We start from the raw sequence: 26,230 nt of genomic DNA on the forward strand, positions 1-26,230 counted from the left end.
TACATATTTGGGAGGTTCGGCTGCAGAAGCACAAGCATGGTATAAATCGCAGTGGATAGAGAGACAGCAGACAGATTGGCTTTGAAATCATGAGATTTGTTGACGGTGTAAAAAAGCATCATCTGCATGCTTGAATGATTAATTCAGTCTAATTATTATTATTTTTTAATTTTTCCATGCTAAATGAAACATTCATGATTATGATTTTTTTTTTTTTTTTTTTTAATTTAATAATTAAGATGACGCTGTCTGGGTGTCATAAAAACAGCTTTTGATGGACACTTTGTAAACTAGCTGACAAAGCTGAACTAATAACAGGCAAGGCTGCCATTAGTCATCAAAAACAGTTCCGTTTCTCTAATATCAGTTATTGTTGAGTTGTTGGTATTGAGATTAAACGCACAGTTTTATGTTGCTTTGAGCTTTTTGGTTTTTTCACTCTGTACAAGGTTGACTGAGTGTCTGTGTTATGTGTCGGGGTTTTCAGCTTCGTCACCTGTGAAGGCGACTCCTCCTGATCCCGTGCAGCCTCAGGACTCTGCTGACCCTGGCTTCTCCAGCCAGGAATCTCTACCGGCCACAGATGACTCCAAAGATGCCCTCGCCCCCAAGCCCGACCCTGACGCCTGGATCCAGGTTGAGAAACGTCATAGGCAGCCCTCTGCAAAAGCAAAGGTAGGGAGTACAAAAAGGTGAAACGGCCACTCCCCTCATCCCTGGGGTTGCTTTAATTTTGGGCTTTGAGTATGTTGCTATGGTAACTGGTAGAAATAATGGCCATAACAATCAGAACTAGAAGGGCACACGCATGCTTCACTCCTTCACCAGGTTTCATTAAATTAAAAGTTGTCACACATATTTTCCATCTTTCATCCCTTCCATTGTCTCTCATTTGTTACCATGTCATCATTTTTCTCTTCTCCTTTCCTCTGTGTTTACTGTCAACGCCTTCTGCCCATCTCCTCCATCTTTTTCCTGGCAGTATGTCAGTGACGAAGTGTGCGTTGCCAGCTCTTCTCCCTGCGCATCGCTCCAACCTCACTGCCTTTCCTCTGCAGTTGAGTACTTCCTCCAGCACTCACCCATCCAAGCTTGTTCTCTGCCCATTCTTCCATGTGCTTCTTTTTCACTTAAATATTGCATGTCTGTTTCTTTACTTCACAAATGAACTTAACAGGGGATTAGTTATACCGTGTTACAGCTAAGTCCTTCACAAAGTTATAATTCTGATTTTATGCTTTAGAGAGATGGTGGTGATGAACCTTGTGGTTGTATTTGGAGTGTGCAGTTGGTGATGCTGTTGAACTGAATTGGATTATTCATAGATGTATTTCTGTTATTTAATATAACATTATTAATAGAAATGCGTGTAAGAAACATTCTATTAATGATGGATCAGTATAACTCTGGACTGTGTGTTTGGCTAATATAATTGGATGGCTTAATCACATTTATTATGTGTAGGTTTTACACCTCATTTCCAGCAGGTCTTGTCTGTTGCTTTGTTAACGGCTTTGTATTCACTGTGTTGTCTAGGGGGATAGTAAAACGCCTCCTCCCAGCCAGCAGCCTCCTCCACTGGCAGAGCCCGACCAGGAGGAGCTGGACTTCATGTTCGATGAGGAAATGGAGCAGATGGCGGCCAGGAAGAACAAGTTCACAGACTGTTTAGATGAGGACGACTCGGACTATGAGCTGGATGACCAGGATGTGAACAAGATCCTCATCGTCACCCAGACTCCACCCTACCTCCGTAAGCATCCCGGTGGGGATCGGACAGGTAACCACGAGTCCCGAGCTAAGATTACTGCCGACCTGGCCAAAGCCATCAACGACGGGCTGTACTACTACGAACAGGACCTGTGGAAGGGGGAGGAGCCAATCGAGTGCATCAAGGTAAGACGAAAAGTGAAAACCATACTGTACACATTACGTTAATGGTGGATTTTAAAGGCCTAAAGGCTAGACTGTAATGCACTCGTATAGCATCAGTGAGCGCTGTATATTTTATCTATTTTAAAAGTTTATAGATGACTCAAATACCACACCTAATACTCAAACTCCCTTTTTTTTAAAAAATCAAAATAAAGTCATTATCTTCTACACCAAATGTTTTTGGTGTAGAACATGATGTATGGATCAAATATTCTCATATGGGGAAAATTATTTTTACCTGCTGGACACACAGACGACCTGCACTTTTAGATCAGTACGCAGCCTTTTCTGCTTGGAATTGACAGCTAATAAAAAAGTCTTACAGTCATCATGTAGCATGTTGGAGCAGGTCTGCCAAAGAGCGGTTTAAAAAAACGCTGCACTGACACTAGAAAAGGAACACCCAGTACAGAAGTGCACGTACAGCACACAGCGTAGCAAATCATGCCTGAACAAACCAGCCTTTGCATCTCGCTGCTATTCACAGAATATTGCTCAAGTTTCGTATGTGTTTGCATATTTCAGTTCTAACGTAATATCCATGGAAACATTGACTCTAACTTGATTTTATACATTGAAACAGCTTTGCAGTTGTTAAGAAATACTTTGGATGATGCTAAGTTAGCTCTCTCATTATCATTCCAGGATTTGTGCTAAGCTCGTTCTGGTGTTGCATGGATGAAATTCTTCTGAATTTTGACTGGTGTAGTGGGCTTTATGTGATGATCACATTTAAACTCTATAGGTTGTTACCAAAACTGAAAATTAATTAAATAAGAACATCCGCTTATATTGTAATATTTACAAAAGTTAAAGGGTGAGAAAACCTGGTGTGCATCAAGCCATCGCATCCATTTATCAGTTATTCAGTCACGATCACTGTCACAATATTTGATGGCTTGAGAGAAAAATTAGACATATTTATGCATTATTGAAGGCTGTCTAAGTGCACCCACCCTGGTCTGTGGAATAGAAACGTCTTTGAGAAGTTGATACAGATCAGGCTATACTACGTATGCACAGCCAGTGGGTAGAAGCTATAGACTCAGCAAACCTGGAGCCCAGACTTCTTTGATATAAACTGTTAGGTAGTTGCAGCAGAAATGCCCCAAAAGGCACAAACAACCGTGTCAGCATCCATCTGTTAACTTCCAGCCTTCATATTTTTTTAATAAATAGGTGAGGAGTTGTCAATGAAGAAATCAGTTAAAGAGACCAGAAGTGTTTTTATTGGTCCAATGTGCTGACTCAGAAAGTCACCATAAACTTTGGCATTATCAGTGAATCCTCAGTTTCTGCCAGATTTGATTTTGAAGAATTTATCCAGGGGAGTTTTCTTGTATTTCCACAGTTCACAAGTCCTGCTTTAAAAAAAAAAAGTGCTCATCTTTGAATTTTATGCATTGTGTTCTAATTCATATTGTTCTTTTAAAGATGCAGTTTGATCAGTAAAAATTGTGATCAGATCACTGATATGGAAATCACTAAGAAATGTACTAGATGACCCAGCAGACTGCCACATGATGGATCAGAAATCTAATGCTGGGCTGAAAAATGAGTCTGTGTATGCTTGTATTGTAATCGTTTGACCAGGGTCCTTAAAACCACACAAAGCACTCTGCTATGGTTGCATTAGGGCTCATATCTCATAACCATTACTGTCTGCAGCACCTCTTCAGTGATGATCATTGTGATGTTGCACTGAGTCTTAAATTTCTTTCTTATACAGCAGGAAACACAATTGCACATACACTAGAGTGGATATATAGACAGTATATGATTGAATGGTGCTCTGGAGCATTGGGGTAGCCCTTGGTTGCTTTCAACTGTAGGTTTCCTTTAAAGCGTAAGCACTACTGGCACTCATGCCACTTTGACATGAAGACATTGTGACAGAGCTGTTAAACCTCACACTGTGCAGAGGAGGGACAAAAATAAATGCACCATTTACTGTCCACTATACAAGCCTCCAGACTACAGCTGCTTCCAGAGCTCAGTGACCTCCTTTTTGAAAGCTGCCTCTTCTGTGGATACAGTGCATGTACAGACTCTGACTATAGGTCACACAGCATTATGCATGCCTTACATTAGAACAGAACTATAGCACAGGACCAGTGTATATTCAGGTTTTACAACACTACAGCATCGTATAATGCTGATGGCCAAACCTCAGTAGCAGGTCACCATAAATCACATCATCAGTTAAAAACACTTTGATCCCATTCATCAGCATAGATGATGTAACCTTCAGTTGCATGGAAGTGGATCAGTAGGTGAAAATAGACTTTTATGGATTCAGAACAGAACAGAAATGTCTGCTTGGTTTTTACCAGCATATGAAGGGTGTTCTCGTAGTGGAAGAAAAAACAGAAGCAGACTTAAATCATTTGAAGATGTTTAATGTGGAAACACATTTAAAAAAGCTCAATTAAGAGCTTGTTGTACTCAGAAGTGTGATTGTTATTTAAATCCATATAAAATGCATGCTGGTCAAAGTAATTTAGTTTGTAATTTGCAAGAAGTAGGCTTGTTAATGTTATTTTGGTGAACTCATACATTTCTTGATTGCATGTTTTGCCTGTTAAGAGACAGAGCCATTTTCCTAGAGCCTAAGGGGGGTTTAAAAGGCTTATTTTATCAGGTCAACTGTTCCAAATAAATTTGAGATGCATGTTAGAAAGTGGGTCTATGATTTGTGTGCATGCATATATAAAATTTGAATTAAATTATCAATGACTTTTCTGTAATCAGCTAATCACTTACAAGAAAAACTGATGTCATCATTTCTATTAGTGGAGAACGGTCTCTGTTCTCCACTAATAGTAACAGGACAGAAGGAGCACGATGAGGAGTTGATGCACGGGCTGTGGAGAAGTGTTGGGTCAGAAGGTCTACAAAGGGGAAATGAAAGGAGAGAGTAGGAGTCATTAGTTGACCTTTAATACCAAACAGTTAGAGCAGCAGGTTAAACATCAAGAACTCTCACACACTGCCACCTCATCGCTGGCAGCGTCAGAGCCGTCCACAACTCACAAAGACAAAAACTTATGTGTTACACTCAGGAAGAATCATTTAATCCTGCCTCTGTCAACAAACTGGGGGTGTAAAATCAGAGCAGAAGTGAAAGCTTGCTGGTATAACGGTGACCAAAATGACAAATGAAGGCAACCACAAAAGCAGAATCAACTATAAGAATCTTTATTCAAACTGCTCTGTGAAAACGTTTTCAACGGGGTCAGCTCATTCATGGGCTCAAGGGTTGGTCAATAAATAAAGCATGTGGGAAATGTTTTGCCTGAGCACACATGCACCAAGGCCACCTGCATATTTTTCTTCCCCCTCTGTCTGATGCTGACGTGTAAAGTACAAAGTCTGCGACACATGTGCTGTGTGTCACACAGGCCTGCATGGCTGCAGCTGCTGATGTGTGAGTGCTTTTTACCACCATAGTGAACTGTTATCAGTTTAAACAGCCTTGCAACATCCAAATGTAGTATCTGAGGGGAAGTGCAGAAATCCTTTTATTGATTAATCTGATTTAAAATTGAGATCTGTCACTAGGAAATCAACTAAATAAGAAGATTGTTTTCAGGGCCTCAGTGAATTGCTCCATAATTTACCCTCTTCTGGTTCCCAGGAGTTTTTTTGTTTGGTTTTTTTTTTGTTGTTGTTGTTTTTTTAAAGTTTGATCAATAATTATATTACTTTGTTTTAAGAGCTTAAAAAAAATATCAGCCTCCAGCTCATCTCTTATGCTTTTTGTTACCTTATCAACAGGATCTTTTGTTTTATCTGTGTTCAGTTCAAAGTGCAGCATTTATTGTTGTTTTTCTGCTTCGATAAAATTGAGATCATCATCATCTTTTAAATCCAGGCCATGTTAAAGGAGTGCAAATGGTAATGATCAGTGTTTATCTAACTCTGTCTTTTCTTTTCATTTCATTTTTTTTCTTTTCTTTTCTTTTTTTTCTCTTTTGGCACATTTCTGCTCCCCAGCAGGAAGTGGAGAACTTCAAGAAGCTGAACGTCATCAGTAAAGATGAGTTCGACACTCTCACCCCCAAAGCCCCCATTGACTCAAACCAGGAAGTCCCATCTCTTCCCATGCCAGGTGGGGTTTGTAGAGTTGTAGTGAAGCCAGTTTCATATGAGCGAGCATCCTGTGTTGCTACCTTCTGCAGTTTAAACCACACCCCTCTCACACTGGTGTGCTAGTGTAGGATGTGATTTTGTTTGTATTATGGGCTTTTTTTGTGCATTGTAAACATAAAGATGGGAAATAATCAGATAATTACCTGACAGTAAATATAAATGAATAACGTTTTGGGGGGACTGATGGGCTTCTCAGCAGACAGTGGAGCAGAGTTGGCTCGTTCTGTGCCCACAATGGTCCCACAGTCGCCCAGAGCTCACCAACCCCGGACCCCCAGAACCCCTCGCACCCCTGGACGCCAGGACCCCAACAAGACACCACGTTTCTACCCTGTGATGAAGGAGACTGGCGCCATCGATGGACAGGTAAGCTCTCTCTGTCCGTACATACAAGGAGTAGCAAAGCTCCTCTTTATCTGCCAGACTTCATCTCAACAGATGGATTGATGTCTGTCCGCAGGCCTGCTGGTGAAACTTTTCCTTTCCCTTGTTTGTCATTGTTTGTCCCAACTCTTTTTTTCACATGTGCCTAACACAGTAAGAGTGTGACCACTCCCACAAATACAAACAGTGGCTGCCTGTTTTCTATTTGTGGTATCACATTGGTTTAAAAGATCAAATATGTAAATACTGAGTGAATATATCATTCCTCGCTCCTTAAACTCAAATAAAACAAACTAAAAATGTCAGGCAGCACAGCCACCCTGTGCCTCATTTAACCCGTGTCCTGTCCTGATGTTTGTTCCAGACGCCCAGGAAGAAGAAGACGAGCCACAGTTCGAACCCTCCCCAGGAGGCTCACATAGGCTGGGTGATGGACTCTCGCGAACACCGACCGCGCTCTGCGTCCATCAGGTCTGACTTTTTCATTTTAGTGTAATTTGGTTTTTTGCTCATTTGGCCAAAGGGACCAGGTGGTTATGCTATGGCAAGGCACCGTCCATCCCAATACAAGGATCGCTGCTCCTCCTACGATCAGAATTGAGTCAAACCCACACAATCGCTACCTGATGGGTCTCCAGGTCAAAGTCACGTTTGTTGTTTTGTGGGAATTAAATAGAGAAGTGTTTCATGAGCCGGATGAGCTGCTATGTCAGTGACATTTTCTTTTTTATGGCTGCATTGATGGTGCCTCACAGGTGACGAGCAAAAAGTAGAACCCACAAGGAGCACTTCCTCATTTCACCCCGCCAGTCATTCTCCATTATATGTCAAGCAGAACAACTGCTTGATATATAATCCTTTTTATGAAAAGAAGTTGGTGCTAATGTGATTTACACAAAGTATTTAAAAAAATCAACTTTTGGTAAGGAATGTTTGAGCCTAATTCCACACTTTGTTTTGGGGTTTTTGTCGCCATTGGCTCATTATCACCTCAAACAGAAATGAGACAAAAATCTGGCTTTTTGTTTTGTTAGTCTAGATTTGTTTTAGTAAGGTTTATCTAATAAACTGGCAACTAAATGTTTCCCCGTTGCTTCTCAAACATCTCTTTTTCCTCCATCCTTCCACAGCAGCTCCAACGCCTCTCCATCAGAAGGAGCCCCGCTATCAGGAAGTTACGGCTGTACCCCTCAGTCATTGCCCAAATTTTGGCATCCATCGCATGAGCTGCTGAGGGACAATGGCTTCACTCAACAGGGATACCACAAGTACCGCCGACGGTGCCTTAATGGTACAGAGACCTCTAAAACTCCCCACAAATATTGCTTCTAAGTACCCCTCAGCTCTAGTACACCATCACATACTAAAAGCTTTGAGAAAGAAGTACCAAAAACAAGAAGAAATGGTCACAATCTCTGTTTCCTGTTCTTGATTTTTCCCTTCAGAGCGAAAACGGTTGGGGATCGGCCAATCTCAGGAGATGAACACTCTGTTCAGGTTCTGGTCCTTCTTCCTCAGGGACAACTTCAACAGGAAGATGTATGAGGAGTTCAAACAGTATGCTGTAGAAGATGCCAAAGACAACTACAGGTGAGGAGGACATTTAAATCCTGAGCTCTGTGTCTGTGCCCTAGGGATAAGAAGTAAATGTTATTCATTAATGAAGCCTGCAGAGAAGCAAACAGCAGACACAGACTGCTTTGTTTGTGTCACTTATCCACAAACACAACCACACCCTAAAAAAAACGCCCTGAAGCGCTTTTTGTGTTTGTGTCTCACATAGTCGTGATAGTGACTCTGGATAGCATTAACAAGTCACGTCCACAGATTGAAAGACTCATTGATGTTATTGATGTTATTCAGAAATTGAAGCGCCTGCAGGTTTAAGCAGTGTCATTGTTCGATAGCATGAGGTTAAAGGTGAACACTACTTCTGTTGTCAATCTAAAGGGCTTTTTATACACCAGTCAAACCTAAATGTCTTGTTTAAAGAAGTGGGTAGCTCAGCCCTGCCTGTTGAAGTGAAAGTGCCTGTAGTATAAGGGTGTAGCAGTCTCATTGTCTCTTCCTGCTGGAGCTCACCCTGTCTGAACCAGAAACCAGTATACTTGTCTGTCTGGTTCCTCTGACAGCTTCTTACAGCTATAAATAATCCACGAGAGAAGGGAATCCATTGTTGTGAAATGTTGGAGATGCACTGTGAGAAAATGGCTGGGTGAAAATGCAGCGCTGACAATGAAGCAGTTGCATCATTATGTGCACACACTGACCTCTATAAGCAAGGTTTGAAGCTCGGTGATATTTGTTTGCTTGTAACTCAGAGTGAAGGGAAGTGTTTGTTGTGTCCCTGCAGGTACGGATTGGAGTGTCTGTTCAGATACTACAGCTACGGTTTGGAGAAGAGATTCAGATTAGATCTGTTCAAAGACTTTCAAGAAGAGACCCTCAGAGACTTTGAGAAAGGTAATAAACATGAAATGTAAACAGGCTCTCCCAAATGTCAGCTGCTGCTTTCACTAATGTAGCAGATTCTTCTGAATAAATCCCATATTCAGTGATCGTGCATGAGTGTGAGAAGTTAATAAATGCTTCATAAAAACACCAAAATTCTAAACATTCTATTAATATATTTAGTATTTACATATAATTAAATATAAAAATGCTAAAGATGTGACATGTGACTTAGCTTTGGTTCACTTGATCCTCTCAGCTTAATGTGGAAATGTGTAAAGAGAAGAGAGCATTAATGTAGATTTCTCAGTCCATTTCAACACTGTGTGACTCAGTGAAGTAAACAAACTGTGGTTGTTTTTGTTTAGACTCAACCAAACTTAGAAAAAACATTCTGCTAGAGTACATGTCGCGTGTATTCCCTCTTACCTAACCCCTAATAGTATTTGTGTTATATTCATTTAATGAAAATGCAAGTAGCCAGTATTAGCAGACTAAATTAAAAGAGCTGGCTTTCAGACCAAAGTAGATCTGAGCTGTTTAAATCGGCTACTTTGGATTCCGATTCTAGCAAGCACTCAAGATTGGTTTCAGTTTTACTCAAAGACTTTTAGAGTCTTTTAGAGAGTTTGTTTTAGGTGATTACAAATGAGTTTACCTGCAGCATGTTTCCAACACATTTAATGAGAGAACCCCTTGTTTAAAAAGCTAACACTGAGCATGCAGGCATGTCTGCATACAGACAGATACAGAATGATAATCTATAACCTACATGCAGTCTTTGCCCATCAAATATCTGATGGAACCACATAGCAAGGAGGTTAAAGACCTAACTGATATCTCACTTTCAAGTCTGTTTTTTCTCCCCCTCCATTTTCTGTCACTGCTCTACTCACAGTGTAGCAGTAAACGCTATAAATATTTACACAGGGCTCCAATTCTTAAGCCAATTTTGCATTAGTACCTACTCAGATCGACTCGGCACGGTTCACCACGGTTTTCAGGGTTTTGCATGAGGTCATAGTACCTGGTACTTTTTTAGTACCTTAGTGCTCAGCCGGGGTTCCAAGCGATCCAAGCAGGACTGCATGTCACCAATTGGCTGGTCAGTGGCATCATGAGCGCCTTGTTCATGAAACTCAAAACTGCCATTTTTCCAACCTGGCAGCGTGGTCCTCGAGTCTGATGAAAAGCCACAGACACAGACAGAGTATACATACAGATATATTCTTGCCCACTACTATTGTAGCACTTATGTTGCATTTACGTCACAGGACACTCGGACGCATTGCTATGACAATGACCATGCACATTAGGAGGTACAAAATTGTAATGGAAAACCAGTTAATCCAGTGGTTTCCCAACTTTTTTTGCTAAGCCCCCCTTTGTTTTACAACCCCCCCCCCCCCCCCAGCCGGCACAAACACACCCTCCAACCACACACCCATATTTTGTTTAGAAACTCTATTGCAATTTATTTCACATCTCAAATCTTTTGTAAACAATTAAACAAATAAAAGTTAACTGCAATAAATTACAGGTTGCAATAAAATAAACCACTACCTCTTTTAAATAACAGAAAAACAAAACATCTTTATGGTGTAATTATTTATGGTGTAGTTTTGGGCTTATAAGCATATTTGGTGATGCTTCATCTTCTGCTTTGCGTTTGTGTGGGAGCCCCGTCAAAAACCTGTCCATTATGTTAGCAGTGTCCAAGCTTTCTTTTTGTTTTTTTGTTTGTTTGTTTTTTAAAAATTCATCCTGCGCCCACCCCTGCAATGATTCCCCCCCCCCCCCGCCTTAGCCATCCATCTGTCCCAAAACAAGTACAATAGCTCCTTTTGGGATCTATACACTTCCAATATTTCTTCTTTTGATACAAGTTGACTAGAAAAATATTGCCTACATTTAGGCATTTGAATTTTACCTAGAATTTAACACTGAATGAAACTGCTCTTCCTTGCATTTCCCTTTCCAGGTCAGCTGTATGGACTGGAGAAGTTCTGGGCCTTTTTGAAATATTCAAAGATAAAGAACCAGCCTATTGATCTGAAGCTGCAGGAACACCTCTCGCAGTTCAAGAACTTGGAGGACTTCAGGGTGGTGGTGAGTGTCTGCTGGCTTACACGTTTGAAAGGATGCTTGATGTTATCTCCACACTAGAGTGCTCTTTACCTGCAAGTTTTATTGGCCTAAATGAATTATTAATGAAAAGAGAAGCTAGTATTTCCAGCATATAATATTATTCAAACATCATTATTTCATATTAAAACACTAACAGACTCTGAGCTACTCAGTTTGCGCCTGCGCAAAGTCGAGTCATTGAACTGTATCATCTGGCCTCAGCAAAAATAAACCTCGTGAGTGATCTGTTGTTCCACACGTAGTTACGCTTTGTTTTCCTGTGATTACTCTCTGCAGCCCCCAATAGGAGACGATGGCAGCAGGAGGAGGCGTACCTCATCCTCGGCTGGGGATGAAGGGAGGCGTCGGAGACATCCTTCCAACACTACCTCAAAGCCCGCGCAGGCCTCCAAATCCTCCAGCACTTCAGCTGAGTCTGCCTCAGCCTCCGCCGCTGCACAGACCACACCCAAAGACAAAGCCCAGAAAGCAGCAGCGACAACATCTGCACAGAGCAAGAAGACAGAAGCCAGAGCTGGGAAGAAGGAAAGTGGTGCACCACATAAATGAAGCTCTCCTCCTGTAAACGTGGGTTTGAAAAGAAGCAAAGTGAGGCGGCTGCAGCTCTCGGCTCAGCGCTCATTCATTTCAGAGGCAAACTGCTTGGGTGTGAAGAGAGACTGAGCGTGGTTGATCCAATTTGATTGTTTTTATCAGTGCATTTCATTTAAAAGCATAGGCAGCGAGCTTGAATGTGTTCACCTGACAGCTCATAACGTTTACAAAAATAAATGCATTCCCTGCATTTTGCCTTTTCAGATGCCAAACTCTTCAACAAATACTTTGATTTCTACAATATGTAAACCGCGCTGGTCTATATAGGGCTGTTGAACTGTGATTCTAGTTTGCCAAGATGACACACACTGCACACAGTGTGTGACTAATCGGATACAGCAGGATGTCGGAAGCTTTCTCATTCATTAAAATAGACCGCGTTCTGCTTTTTTAAAAAGTCTTCCTAATTGATGATTTGGGATTCAGATGTGTTTAAAATTAAACACTTGCAGGTTTGTTTTTGTGTTTTTCCTGAGGATGTAACCTTCTGTTTTTATCATGACAATCAAAGTTGAGTCTTAAAGTGCCCATATTATCATTTTATTTTGGGGGGTCTGCTAGATTAGGTTTACATGTTTTTCCCCATTCTGTCCATTATTGCAGCACCGTCTGTCTGTAAGGCTCTGCTTTTAGCTCCTTTCTATCTGGAAAAGCACAGTCTCTGGGAATTTGGCTCCATTAATGCAGTACATATGATCATGGACAGTAAAAGAACGAGCATGATCTTAACATACACCATGCTAACACTAAACCATAGACAGTATAAGAGAAGGATGCAACTTTTAGCTCTAAAGAGTGAAGCCAGTGTGGAAGTGTTTTATCTCTTAACCCCTTTAATGCCTATTCGAAGTAACCCTTGATGCTCTTGTCGGAGCCGAGTGGTTCCTGTCATGTTTCATGCCTGCTTATAGAACAAGATGACTGGGTGTGCAATAGAAGGTAGTGAGGGTGGTCTCTGCCTATGCAGCGACCCTCAGAGAAACCCGCAAACTATTCTAATGGTCGTCAAACCACGTCTTTATTAATATATACTGAGGTATCAAACCTCGTCATTAAGGGTACAATGAAAGTAGATCAATTTTGTCTTTATGGAGAAAAGAGCTAAAACGATTTGTTTAAATAGCCACCAGGGGGCGATACCTGTGGCTGCAAAAATGTATGGTCCTATAGATGTCTAATGGAAAAGGGCCCTTGGATTTGGCCAAATCCCAGGAGGTTGAATGTGTTCATCTGGAGGTAGCTTTTTTTTTTTCTGTGGGAGAAATGTCTCATCGCTCATCCAGGACTGAGAAAGTCACTTCAATGAATGAACATAGTCAAATTTCTGGGACTTTCCTGACGAGCTCACAGTGTCAGTTCTTTGTTTCGGGTCATGTTGAATACAAAATTAGGTGATAAAGTTACTCACTCATTCACAAGGTGTCACCACAGCGGGTCGTTCCACTTGTTTGATTTGACAGATTTTTACACCGGGTGCCTTTCCTGAAGCGACCCAAAAGAGATTTGTGTCTCCTCTCAGAATTGAAACTGAGATCTTCCACTTATTAGTTAAATCAGCGGTCCCCAACCTTTTTTGCGCCACGGACCGGTTTATGCCCGACAATATTTTCACGGACCGGCAATAAGGTGTCGCGGATAAATACAACAAAATAAAACTAGTGCCGGTACCAAAAAAAAGAAGATTTATTCATGACACACGTGAAAAGACCCAGGAAAACCGAGTTAACGATAATAAAATAACGCTAAAAACCAATAAAAACCCTGAAAACCATACATTTTACACCTGAGCCTCAACTCTCGCGGCCCGGTACCAAACGACTCACGGACCGGTACTGGGCCGAGGCCCGGGGGTTGGGGACCGCTGAGTTAAATGAGGTAAACCACTGTTGTAAATTTTCGGCGTGCCACGTTTCAGAAAGGAGGATTATCCAGGGTTTGCTCACTTGTAGGTGACATCACAGTGGCTATGTCCATCTTTTGTACTGTCTGTGCACATAGTAATATTGCTTGCTTCATCAGTCTGTTAGTCATTCACACTCAGGTCCCCTTAGAATTCTTTTCTTCTGGCTTCCTTCATACTCATCCACAACAATGACAAAAGAGCCACATTAAACCTGCTAAAAAGAACTGTTGCTTTTCTGGGGAGATGTTTAGCAAAGTGTAACCATACTTGTGATTGTTCAGCTCCCTTTCATTGGGATCAGTCTGTATTTGTGCAGCATGGTGCTGCTGAGAGAGCTGTACCCCTCCCACACAGGCTCTGATACCAAAAATTCATCATGGAGAAATGTTTATTGTTATTGCAATTAAGAAAGAGAGTGGCTGAGATAAAATGTTGTTGTGTTCATGCTATTGCCGTTTAGGGCATTGACTGTGAGCTCAGTGACTCACAAAGATGCACTAACGCCGTGCACAGTCATAACCTGTGCATGCCTGTCCGTTAAAAGTGACCGCTACTCAACTGTGGTCACGTTACGCCTGTAAGATTTTAGTCTGAGATTTTACTGAAAAGTGAAAAGGTGCTCTTTCACACATGAAGCTAACATGTTCAGATACTGTCAGAATAATGGAAACGGGGGGGAAATGGTTGACTGACTACAGCTACAAGGTGGACATTGTTACAAGTCATGGAAAAAAGCCTAGACTGTAAAAGAGGCATTTCAAGTAGTTCATCAGGAGTGAGGACTATTACAGACTAAAGGATAGAGGACAAACCAAAAAAAAACAACATAATAGGGGCACTTAAAATTAGTGAAGGACTCGCACCAAAGCTGCTGCTCCATAACAATGTTTATTCTCTCTGACAGACATTGCAGCTAAACTACAATGTTTTAGTTTTTGTTTAATTTACAGCCTGCAAAAATTCATCTGGGACACTTGACGTCCCATTTTACAACCAGAAGTAGTATAATTTATTTTTATTTTTCCATGTATTTGATGGATGGAATAGTCTTAGGTAAGCATTGCAGTTCTCAATTGCTTTTTGCTATTGAATAAAATAAAAATGTAAAAAAAAAAATAAAAGTTTCTGCTGGAATAATGGGTGTGAGCTAGCATCATAAAACTACAGTATATTTTAGCTTGAAGTTTATATTTTGTTTGAGGCTTGGTGCTCTAGAGCACTTTAATCATTAACTTTCCTTTTATTTCACCAATGAACTTAAAATGTGTTTTAGAGCTGACTTTAACAGGAAAAAATGTAAATACTATAAAAAATCATTTTGCCATTCTATTATTCATTTGATTTTTGAGAAGTGATTTGTTTTATTGGTAGTGTGGTGTTGAGTGTGTTTTTAGGGTAAAGCAGTGCATGTTAACGAATTGTAAAATGCAAAAAAATATAAAATACTGATTGTACAAAATTGTGTTTGTGTGATCTGTCCTACTTTATCTCTCCTTTTTTTTTTCTTTTTTTTTCAGGGTCAAGTCGCCTAACCTGATAAGTTAGTTTTTGTTGTCAAATCACCAGTCACAGCTTTTAACAGCCTAAAGAAGCAATTAATACTGGAAAGTGTGTGCATGGGTTCGGGAAAAAGCAAAAACAGAGCAGCTCCAAAGGAATCCAAAGACATCCTGTGACTTAACGTCAAAAAGTCCAATATTGAGGAATTATTGTCAGAAATCATTTCCCATGCAGTTTCTTGGGAAAAGCAAATTTACCAGAGAACTAGTCTCACTAATCCTTAACTAAATATTTGAAGAGGTTTAGAGGAAACTTATTTTTCTAATTATTTGTTTACAGATTCCTGCAGGGGGACAAAAACCACTAAACAAGTTGACCCTAAACTTAAAAAGAGTGATAGGTGTGTGATTTGCTGCCTTCGGGTGTCCATCGTAAATTTCTTGGTTAATAAGAAGTGGATCTTTAAGAGTGCTTTTGTAAAAAAAAAAAAACCCTCTAAAGTCCATTTAAAGTCCTAAATATATTAATTTTCTCAAAATTTCAACAACATAATTATAAAAGGTACAGTTTATACCAGAGGTCAAATCAGTGACTAGCAGATTAAGAGCTACTTGAAATATAAATGATATAAACAATAACTTGAAGGAGGATTTTTTTTTTTTTTTTCTATTTGCAATAGTGTGCAAAAGTCTTGAGCCACCCGTAATTTGTTTATATTTTGCTTCAAATGAGCTGGACTTTCATGTGATTTTTAAAGAGGTCTTGAGCAATAGTTCTCCAGGCTTTCTGAAGGTCTTTTTGTGTTTTTATTTGGACATGGACCGCTTTTTCACTCATTTTCAGTCCACTTCTTGTGCCTGCAATTTTTAAAGGTTTTTGTTTGTATTGGTTATTAAGCCTCTCAAGACTGACCTATGAATCATTCAAGCATAAAAGTCACTTAAGGAATGAATCAGTGTTGTCTACCAATAACACTCAACTTAATAAAGAAATAGTTTTAAAATGTATCTTTTGGCACTTTTGTTTAGCTGGGAATAAATATGTTCCCAACTGACAATGTAGCATATCTCAGCATGGTGTGCAATGTGTCCTTAAAATATTTCAGGAGATTAGACAAGTGGAGGACAAAAGAAGAAGCAGCGGGCCTAAAACTCTATCTATAGTAGATGAACAGTATTCGAAGGAAAGGAAAGAAACTCAGCAAAGACCTGGCACAGGACCTGAGAGATGCATCTAAACCTTTAGTTGATCCACCTATAGTTAATCAGAAATGTTTTCTGTGGAAGGGTAGCTATCAATAAGCCATTCTTATGGAAGGGAAATGGGGAGAAAAGGCTGAGGTAGGCCAAATTACACAAGAACTGTACTGAAAATCAGTAGCAACAGGCCTTATGGAGTGATAAATCCAAATTTAAATTGCTGGTTCAAATTTTTACCAGTACGTATAGAGTTGGTTAAGAGACAGGTAAAGTATGGTGGAGGTTGTGTCATGATCTGGGCTGCATCTCAGTCAGTTGGGAATCTTGTCAACTGACAAGATCATCAATCCAGACGTACCATAAGATTTGGATCCACCATGCAATACCACCTGGAAAGTATCTGACTGGCAACAGCTTCATTTATCAGCATGACAATGATCCCTTAATGCTAACAGTCATGGATTGGCCTCCCCACAGTCTGGATCTCTAGAGTATTGAAAGACAGCGTTTAAAGATGAGCTTTGAATGTTCTTCAAGAAGCCAGGAGAACTATTTCTGAAGACTTAAAGAAATGACAAGAAAGCTGCCTAAAAGAAAACTGACCTCACAGCCCATTGTTCGTTCAGTGGGCTGGTTTCAGTCATTGTGCAAAGGTGTTTATAAGGCTGGGGTAACCTGCAGTTAGCTGAGACTGAAGAAGTCACTTGGATCAGTGACGAGACGTTTCTCCCAGTGAAAACGCTACGTCCAGATGAACAGAATGACCTTTTTTGGGGGTGCCTAAGAGAGTTCCGACTATACTGAAAAAATAAAGGTGATTATAACAAATATTAACTTTCAAGCTCATTAAAATTGTACAAACTCTGCCGTTGCCTTATAATTTATATTTTCGTGTATGTTTGCAGATGTTACAAGAAATCCCTGCACCCATTTCCTATTTTTCTAGAAAATATAAAGAAATTGGGGCTGCTTAAGACTTTTGCACAGTACTGTATTACAATAGAAAACCATGTCAGTGCTAGAATAGTATTTTATATATAAATTTAAGAAGATTCACCCTGTGAGCAGAAGATAATTGATTTTACTTGTATTGAAAGCCAGTTACCAACAACAGTCACTTCAAAGAAGAGAACCGTAAACCAGGCAAAGGTGGGGAGGAAGAACTGTCTTTTAACGGGAAGAGACCTACAGCAGACCCAGCCTGGGGAAGAGTCAGTCATCTCGATTGCAGAGAAGGAGCAGATAAGAGGAGCACAGAGACTAATCACGTAAAGGGCTTAAACTAAAAACAAAAACATATATATATATATATTTTCATGGTCTCAAAAGCTATTTATCTCAATATAATTTTGTACTGTTTTCAAACATATTTTCTGTCAGTGTAAGGCGAATCCGCTGACACAAGGACACTGAAGATTTGGGGGCTCCCGTGGAGCAGTCGCTTTCATTTTTGCCTAGCCGTAACAGCAGCAGCAGCAGCAGCAACGCTGAACCCTCGCTCAACTAGTGGTTCCCGACAGGACGTGAACGCGGCATTGGCCAGGGGCGGGTAGGCGCTAACCGTGCAGTATGGCGGACGATGGAGACAGTTCGAGCGGACCAGTTGACACAAGCGGCGGGCAGGGGGCAGCGGAGGAGTCGGACGGGCTCGGCCTCGGAGGGATGTTGCTGAATATCAGTATTTTAGTTCTGGTAGCGGTGGTCTGTCTGGCGGTCTACCGACGGTGGGGCAAACGGCTATACTCGTACGCGGCCCAGGGCGACGAGGCCTCGGCGCTTCCCAAGATGAGGAGACGGGACTTCACTCTGGAGCAGCTGCGGGAGTACGACGGTATCCAGAACCCCCGCATCCTGATGGCCGTCAACATGAAAGTTTTCGACGTGACCAGCGGGAAAAAGTTTTACGGTAAAGGTGAGTGAGCAGTGGAAAAACGACCATCTTTACGATTGGGTGAGTTAGCTGAGGTGTCCCCGCTTGGGGTGAGTTGTCCCGAACCAAAATTTGGGCGCAAACCGTCGGGGTTAGCCTAGCTCTTTGGCTTTGTCTATGTTTTTGAATGGAGTGCTAGCTGTTAGCTAGCCGCTAGCACGACTTTTCTTCACGGGTTGTGACTGCAACTAAAGTTGCAGACATTTGAACCTTATATATATTAATGTACCGCAAACCTGAAACACTTTATGGTTAAAGTTATGCACCCGGGAGATGATTATTACGTTTTAGCAAGCTAGCCTGCTAACGCTAGCCTGTTAGCTTGTCGACGTGCACACTGTGCGAGTGTCTGGACTGGACCCGTCGCTTGTTTACAGTGATGGGACTCACCATGCATCAATTCTGGATAGTTTGCATGAATATTTTCACCTCAAATGACCTCAGAACTACTGTACTCGTACTGTATGTTTATTTGCGATTGGGAAAAGCACGTTTTGACGCCACTGTGTGAAGTTAAACGGAGTTACATGGAAGAGAATGGCAAATCACGAAAAGAAGATGTGACACGTCTTTCACTTTGACCAAACGAATGTGACCTACTACTCTGCATTTTCTCTGGCTAGGCTGAGTCAGCCGTCAACTCTGCAATAAACTATAATTATTCAAACAGCAGTCTCATGTGTCAGTCTGCTACTTCACACTGAGAGGACCGAGCCAAGCAGGCCCTAAATCTGTCCACCTCACCAAGTTATGACACACTACCAGAGGCTCAGTGGAGCTGGCAGGACCGTGACATAAACTGTAGTGTATATTAGTCACACTGGATTTAATGCTGGAGAAACAGTTGATAGAAAACTAAAACAAGGCATAATCGATACTAAGTTAAAATTAATAAAGATGTGCAATTTGGTAATGGTGGTGTTTTCTGCTGTTCCATCACCACCTTCCTTGTCAGATCTGATGCATTTGTCATTTGTTGTGGCATTAAATAGATCCACCCTTTGATCAGAAATTATATTAAGTCACTTGCATCCCTGCAGTTGTAGCTGTCACTCACAGCTGTTGCTCTGGAGTCTTTCAGGCCTTATTCAGGCACTAATGTGGTTCAGTGAGCTTTTCTTTTTTGTTGCATATCAAGTCAACATGAAAAAAACAGCATGATTTAGTAAATGTCTATGTTGCACACTGACGTTTCATGTGAAGTGCAGGCTGGAGTTTTATCTCTAATTCTCGTGGTTGGTTGTGAAAGGTAAAGAGTACTCCTTATCTTTGAGCTGATTAGGAGCTCTGCTTCATAAACTCTTAAGCGGTGCCAGAGTGAGGATTGATCTGTGTTGGGTTGCACCGTTATATTAGAACAAAACCAGAGAGCCTGCAGAGTTTACACATGCAAGTCAGATGATTCTCCTCTTGGAAGATGATGAAGGATTCAAAACGTGGAGAAAAACTTCAGGAGTTTTATGAGACTGTATATCACTGGTCCCTTTCGAGCGATAATAAACTCAGATATCAGAAGCAGAAGTCCCTTAGTGTAACACACGTCCTTATAAAAATTAATCTTGCTGGCAGATGTTACAAGACTGGGCTGTGACAAAGGCAGGCAAATACTGGATGTGAACTGATTAGATTACAATGTTTGTTTGACTAAAGCCCTCAGTGCTAATAATGTGGTGAGTTTTGTTGCAGGTCGGGTTTAGAGTAACAAATTGCCATATGTGACAACAGGAACCTGTCATTTCTGTGACATTTCTACAGGACAAAAAATTAGTTCTTTTTCTAACAACTGCCTATTCATTGCAACTCTGAAGATTTGCATGATATGATTTTTCTTTTTAATGCAACAAGAAGAGTTGTAAGGACTCATTCCTTTTGAGTGGTGTGAACGGGTGAATGTTTGGCATTTCTGCTTGAAAAGTGCCTGTTGACATGATTAAATTTCTGCTTGAGTAACTGATTAATTGACAGTGTTGCAGCCCCAGTTAAACTCTTGTGCAACTCAGGAAATGTACTCCTCAGGTTGCTGATACTGAGTTTCAGATTACAATATGATCATACTAATCTATCTCCAGACTTCTAATAAAAACATCAGTAGTGCTCATTCAGCATCTACAATGTGGATGATTTTAAAAACAAACAATTTTTTTAATGTATTTATTTGGCAGCTTAATGAACACGTTCATGCACATCTGCTGTTCTGGAAAACTTAATGTGAAGCAGCTGCTATAGTCACAAGATGCAAGTCTGAGTTAATCATAAAAGGTTAACTTGTTGCTTTACTGCAACTTTATCTGTATACTTTCCCTTATTCTCAGTAAAACCATGTGATGCCTTTGCGCTGCACACACAGTGGAGCTCAAACACTTTGTTGGTTATTTGATTAGTTAAAGGAGATATGAAAGTACTTTAACTCTTACTCATTCTTGCTGTTGTTTGTTTTTCAGATGGTCCTTACGGCATTTTCGCTGGCCGGGATGCTTCGAGAGGCCTGGCCACCTTCTGCCTGGAGAAAGACATCCTGAGGGACGAGTACGACGACTTGTCAGATCTCAGTGCTGTACAGATGGAGAGTGTTAGAGAGTGGGAGATGCAATTTATGGGTACGCTTATGAAGAGAAAATACACTCGTATTGATTTAGCTCAGCTTTCACAACAGCACCCATCATATTAAGTGAGGATCCAAATAGCTAGACAGCACTGACTGAGTTTTAATCTTCTGTTTGTATTGATTTCGAGTTTACTTCACTGTCCAAAAGACTGGACCCTCAGGCCTGTCATTTTGGGAAAAAAAACACTACTTGCAGTCATTATGTAAGTAGAGCCTCACTAAATACTCGTTAGTGACTTATTAGGCTTTTAAAGGTGAGTCAGTGGTGGAAAAACCATCAGTGGACCAAATGGGTCAGCAGCCTCAGTTTCCCCCTTCTTGTAGAAAGTATGGAGAAGCAGCTGTAGCTAAGAGCTCTTTTCATAACTCATTAATCTGCTAATGAAGTGACCTACTGTTTCTGCCACACGGGCATCTTTTGCTTTTTGCCATACACCTATGGTGATGCCATAAAGTGTCTTATTTACTCTGGAAACAGACTAATTACTGTGTGTGATATAAAGATCAGAAGTAGTACACTGTCAAATTATATCAGCAATTATTTTCACTATGGACTATTTGCAGTCTATAGTTAAAAACCTGCAGTTAATTAAAATATTTTTTAAGAAAGGGAGGTGTTGAAGGATTTGAAGCTACAAAATTATTTATATTGTTATTTTCTTCAGGCAAAAATTGGTCTGAGCTTCTCAGATACAATGATTTGATCCATTTCTTCAGTATGTGCTTTGGAGAACTTCAATACTTAACAAATGAAGCAAACACTCTTTAGTTTTGGGATATTATAACAAGTTTTTTGCTGTTTTCTCACATTTTAAAGAATGACACTATAGCAACAAAAAGCCATGAAGATGAAGAAAAAATCATCACACTTAGGAACAAAATAACAGCTGACAAGAATCACGGAAATGACTTTTTTAATTGGGTCATATAGATGCAAATCAAAAGAAATGTAATAATGATTTCCAGATTTATTTTATGTCTTCTTTAAGAGATAAATAAGATATGAATGGCTTCCATGATGTGTTTTACATTCAGCTCTGAATGTTTGTTGGTTGTCTGGAGTTGAACAAAACTTTGGAGTGAACTTGAAAGAGACATGCAAAAAAACAAAAACATAAAAAACCCTGAAAATATCTCCCGCTACCACATCTGCAGCAGAGCAGTTAACAACAGGAAGCACTGAAACTGGAAGGAAACAAAGGCCTTCATTTTCTGACACGTCATAATCCAAGGATTATTCTGTGCTCGCTGTACATGCAGCACAGTGTTGGATCCTGTTACAGTCTGTCATTTTAAAACTCTCCTTGTGTGATTTACCTCAGATCTACTGTATTAGTGCCTAATTTTGGACTGGAACTCGTCTGAAGTACTGCCGGGCTTCTGCTTGCTTAAATAAGACTTTAAAGCAGGACTGAGCAGCTTTGGCTGAGTTGTTGAATCCCAAACTGCAGTTGATTGAATCTTACAAGAGGATGACAGCATGTCATTTACACTCAGCACTGTTCCAGCCCAAAGTTGTATCTTGACATCGAGGGCAAATGTATTCACTTAAGTATTGAGAGAGAGGTTTGGGAGCTTAAATCACCAGTTGATTAATTTACTGACATAAAACAAATTATAAAGTAATAATTTTGGTTCCAGCCTCAAACACGTAAGCCTTCCCAAACGAAGCCTAAAAACTGAGCATCTTTGATTTTTGGACTGTTGCTGATTGTCTCACACATGGGTCAGATGTCTTGTTTTTATCAGCCAAAACCAGTCTGCTGATTCAGCCTCGGGGGGTCAACGGTCACTTTGTGTGTGTGTGTGTGTGTGGGGGGGGCTTTTAGGGCAGCCAGCACACATGCAGGCCCAGATTTCTGTTTCCGCCCTACTAGGGCTGTTCGATATAACGATATATATCGGATGACGATAGAAAAACGTATATCGTTTCATTTTACGCTATCGTTTGTTTCGTGGTGTCGCAAAATAAACTGTTTACGGCAATATTTTTTCATTATTTTGATGGTCACTGTAGTGGCTATATTAATTTCCTAAAGTTCTCTCTTTCTCTTATATTTAATATAACCACACTACAGACGGACAAGCGCTTGTTGTTATGCGTTGTCCCGTTAGCAACAACGACGGTAAAACCACCTCGTGTCCACTTGTTTATTTTCCACATAAACCTTTCACAATAAAGCTCAAGATCCTGTTGAGACTTTTCAAAATAAACTGAATCACGTGAAAGATGCAGAGTATTTACGGATGAGAAGCAAAAAAGAGCCGTCAGGTGCTAAAAAATAAACCTTAGACTCAAACGTTAGAACAGGCTTTTCCCCGCAGCACGCTGTGTAATAAATACTCACAAAGAAAACGGCAGCCGTTACAACCTATGTCTAAAAATGTATCGTTTCATGCATCAGTTAAAACACTCGACTCCAGGTACGCGACGCCCAGCTGGAAACACTTCACGCAAGTCGAGCTGCCCGACATTCACAGAATTTACAGAAAATGTTACATTTTTGTGATTTATATCGTTATCGGACGATAGATGTCTTAATATCGGGATATGAGATTTTGGTCATATCGCACAGCCCTACGCCCTACAGTCATTTATAAATCCAGAGAAAATTAGCGAACCCAATCAAAGCCAAATCTTTATCAGACATGCAATCCCTTATCTCCAAAATTTATTGACCACGTAAGAAAATTGAATGTACCCTGACGTCATATTTGAGAAGCCAGATTCACCAGCTGTCTGACATTTTACTTGGAAACCCAGCCAAACAATTCTTCTATTGCCCAGTTACTTGTAGGTTAGCTGTCTGTCAGGTGATTTTATTGATCACTCAGCCCTTAGTTTGAGCTTTAAATCCTTTCTGCACTTTCTTCCAGAAAAGTATGACTACGTTGGAAGGTTGCTGAAGCCGGGCGACGAGCCGTCAGAGTACACAGACGAGGAGGACATCAAGGACCACCTGAAACACGACTGAGAGGTTCCATCACTTCGACCAAAGCCAGGAGCCCCAAACAGCTGTGACAGGGCCCCCCCAGGCCCCCCTAGACCACTTCCTCCATTTCCTCCTGCCCTATTGGCCTACCTGCCACTCCCTTCTCCTGCCCCACTGGCCAAAATCTTCACTCCTGATTCTGCCTGGTGACATGGCTGCTCTGGAATGGCAGAATTCAAGTGTAAACACCCAGACCTCCCTCTTCTCTCCATCCCACAGAGATCACCACCAACAGAAAGCGATTGACTGCAAAAACCTTCGAGGAGCTTTTTTTATCGACAGCAAACACGTCTGGGGGCGGTGAGAGGCCTCGTGCCATTAGATGTATCTGAAACAAAAATCCTAAAATATTTTAATCATTTGTCCGGGGGGAGGGGGAAAGCGCGGTCGTCATGGTCGCCGCAGGGCATGGGTGGAGGCTGGTCCGAGGTAGTCAGAGAAACACATTGGTCTGAGATGATCAGTGGACTGGGATGGGGAAGCGGATTTCTCTCTTTTTATCTTTGGTTTAGTCACATTGCAACTGAAACTGCTTCAGCTTCGGACAGCTTATCAATCAATCATTTGATATTTTTTTTTCTTTTCTTTTTTTTTTTTTGGTGTTCAAGTCATTGTCTCCCTTTGTTCAGAGGGCAGTGCTGTGGCCTAACCAAAGGCAATTGGCAGGGCGTCGCATTTTCCTGTTGTTTGTAGTGTATGCACTACTAGTTTTCTTTGTTTGTCACCATGTGATTGTATTTGTTGAGTAGCATAGAGGGAGGGCAGGGCGGGAGGGCAAATTTTTGTTTTGTTTTTTTCTCCTTTTGTTTTTTTTTCTCTTTTTTGTTTCCTTTTTATTTTGGATGGGAGGGGGTGGAGGGGTCAGAGGTCCTCGCCATATGAAACTTGTTTTGAATCACATCAGATGGACTGAATCAGTGATCGGGAATACAAAGGGAAGATGACAGGGCAGTCCTAATCAATCGACTCAATTGTTTACATGCCTCACAAGCCAGCTGCAAGTCTGTAGATTCCCCTGAAAATGGTCCAAGTATTAATTGTGCCTTATTTTGTTTGTTGTGTCAGTCCTGACCGGTCTAACAGAGGAGGCAAGCAGAAGGATGGAGGTGTGGGCTTTTCCTAGACTCGGTCCCCCAGACTTTTAAGAAGGCATATGTTCTATCAGTCGTCCATGCACAGACTGTAATATTTCCCCACTTCACAAACTTTGTAAATAGTCCGTATGAATTACTCAGTGTTACTGCCATATTTATGTAGTTGATGAACTCCATATACGTATAATGTTATGTCGTATTGGCCAAACCCCCCCTCCATTGTTTGTTTTTTTTGTTTTTTGTTTTTCCTTCTTTGCGTTCTGAACTTCTTTTTAAATGTGGGTGAATTTCCAAACGGGGGGAAAATAAAATACAAGGAGCGTTGCAGTGTGCTGCAGGGTGGGACCGGGAGCTGTTATTGCAGAAAATTCTTTTCAGAGCCGTTGCTTATCCTGTAAATATATCTATCATTTTATTAAAGCATGTGCAACAACAAAGTGAGCTATGCTGAATTCCCACCACATCATGTATTTAAATGTTGGGCGTGTGTGTGTGTGTGTCTGCGTGACAGAAGCAGGAAGGGATTTGTTCATGCATAATAAATCAATTTGGTTAATAATTGAAGATGTCTGGAATTTATTTGAGATGCGTGATTGGATCGCTAGCAGGAACGCAGTTTTCTCGTAATTTAAGTGTTTTATCACTGGGTGTCTTTCCATCGGCCCTGTTTGCTTTCTTCAGACAGCGATGGTGGGGGAACAGTCTGGGTGGGTGGGACACGCATGCAGTAATTCAAAGTTCTGTAATGTAATGTGTTTCTAAGAAGAAAAGAAAATGTGCTAAGAGTTTGACAAAATGTGAGGCTGCTTCTAGTTTAAGAGTAAAAACCTTTGTTTTAACTAAGAATTAAAATTACTGTTCGATACTGCACTAATTTTAAAAAATGTATATGTTGTAGGAAATACTTGGGGTGACTTTAATAATGAGCAATTTTTTACTTAATAGGATTTGAATGAATCACTCGGCCTCATCAGGACAGGTTTGATTTGCTTGGTTAAGACAACCCATACATAAGATGTCCCTAACAAAAGAAGTAGTTCAAACGTGAAACATGCAAAAGAAGTACCACACGCAGCAACATGTTTGCATGAAACTGAAACATGACTTAGGTTAACAACACTAATATTTTGATACCGTAGCTCGCTGGTACATTAGGACCAACATTTATAACATGCAAATCTTTGCAAAGACTGATAAATTTGGCCTCCTATTGCTGCACCTTCTGGAAGTCTACGCATATATAAACATACTGGATTAACAGTCTTGTGTATGCAAACATTTGCAGTACTGAGCAAAAGTTTTGAAACACCCTTTGCATCCTGTATCGGAGGAAAAGCAGAGT

General features: G+C 40.8%; 2 protein-coding genes and 1 long non-coding RNA gene across 9 annotated transcripts in view; 2 read left to right on the top strand and 1 right to left on the bottom strand.

The window, feature by feature from the left end:
• The window catches only part of larp1b (La ribonucleoprotein 1B), a 25,178-nt gene extending 12,055 nt beyond the window's left edge, over window positions 1–13,123 (top strand). For 2 of the 7 annotated variants that reach the window (XM_019348857.2, XM_019348862.2), the window contains 11 exons: window positions 488–675; window positions 983–1,057; window positions 1,537–1,896; window positions 5,932–6,046; window positions 6,284–6,453; window positions 6,836–6,942; window positions 7,602–7,762; window positions 7,917–8,061; window positions 8,825–8,934; window positions 10,904–11,031; window positions 11,347–13,123. In XM_019348857.2, the coding sequence (XP_019204402.1) occupies window positions 488–675; window positions 983–1,057; window positions 1,537–1,896; window positions 5,932–6,046; window positions 6,284–6,453; window positions 6,836–6,942; window positions 7,602–7,762; window positions 7,917–8,061; window positions 8,825–8,934; window positions 10,904–11,031; window positions 11,347–11,619 (1,832 nt within the window). In that variant the 3' untranslated portion in view covers window positions 11,620–13,123. The remainder of the gene's footprint in view (window positions 1–487; window positions 676–982; window positions 1,058–1,536; window positions 1,897–5,931; window positions 6,047–6,283; window positions 6,454–6,835; window positions 6,943–7,601; window positions 7,763–7,916; window positions 8,062–8,824; window positions 8,935–10,903; window positions 11,032–11,346) is intronic. The other 5 variants (XM_019348859.2, XM_019348860.2, XM_025900743.1 and 2 more) reach the window with 5 other exon arrangements.
• On the bottom strand, window positions 1,903–20,745 carry LOC109195977 (uncharacterized). Its single transcript, XR_002057414.2, has 3 exons — window positions 20,611–20,745; window positions 9,968–10,104; window positions 1,903–4,826 (listed from the first exon to the last, which is right to left on the bottom strand). It is a non-coding gene; the product is annotated as an uncharacterized LOC109195977 (long non-coding RNA).
• Window positions 17,674–25,447, top strand: pgrmc2 (progesterone receptor membrane component 2). The gene is made up of 3 exons (XM_025900744.1): window positions 17,674–18,178; window positions 20,638–20,793; window positions 23,679–25,447. The coding sequence occupies exons 1-3, from the start codon at window positions 17,836–17,838 to the stop codon at window positions 23,774–23,776; spliced, it is 597 nt and encodes a 198-aa protein (XP_025756529.1). The 5' UTR covers window positions 17,674–17,835; the 3' UTR covers window positions 23,777–25,447.
• The last annotated feature ends 783 nt before the right edge of the window (window positions 25,448–26,230 follow it).

Source organism: Oreochromis niloticus, linkage group LG19, assembly GCF_001858045.2.
Source record: "Oreochromis niloticus isolate F11D_XX linkage group LG19, O_niloticus_UMD_NMBU, whole genome shotgun sequence".
Lineage (NCBI taxonomy): Eukaryota > Metazoa > Chordata > Actinopteri > Cichliformes > Cichlidae > Oreochromis > Oreochromis niloticus.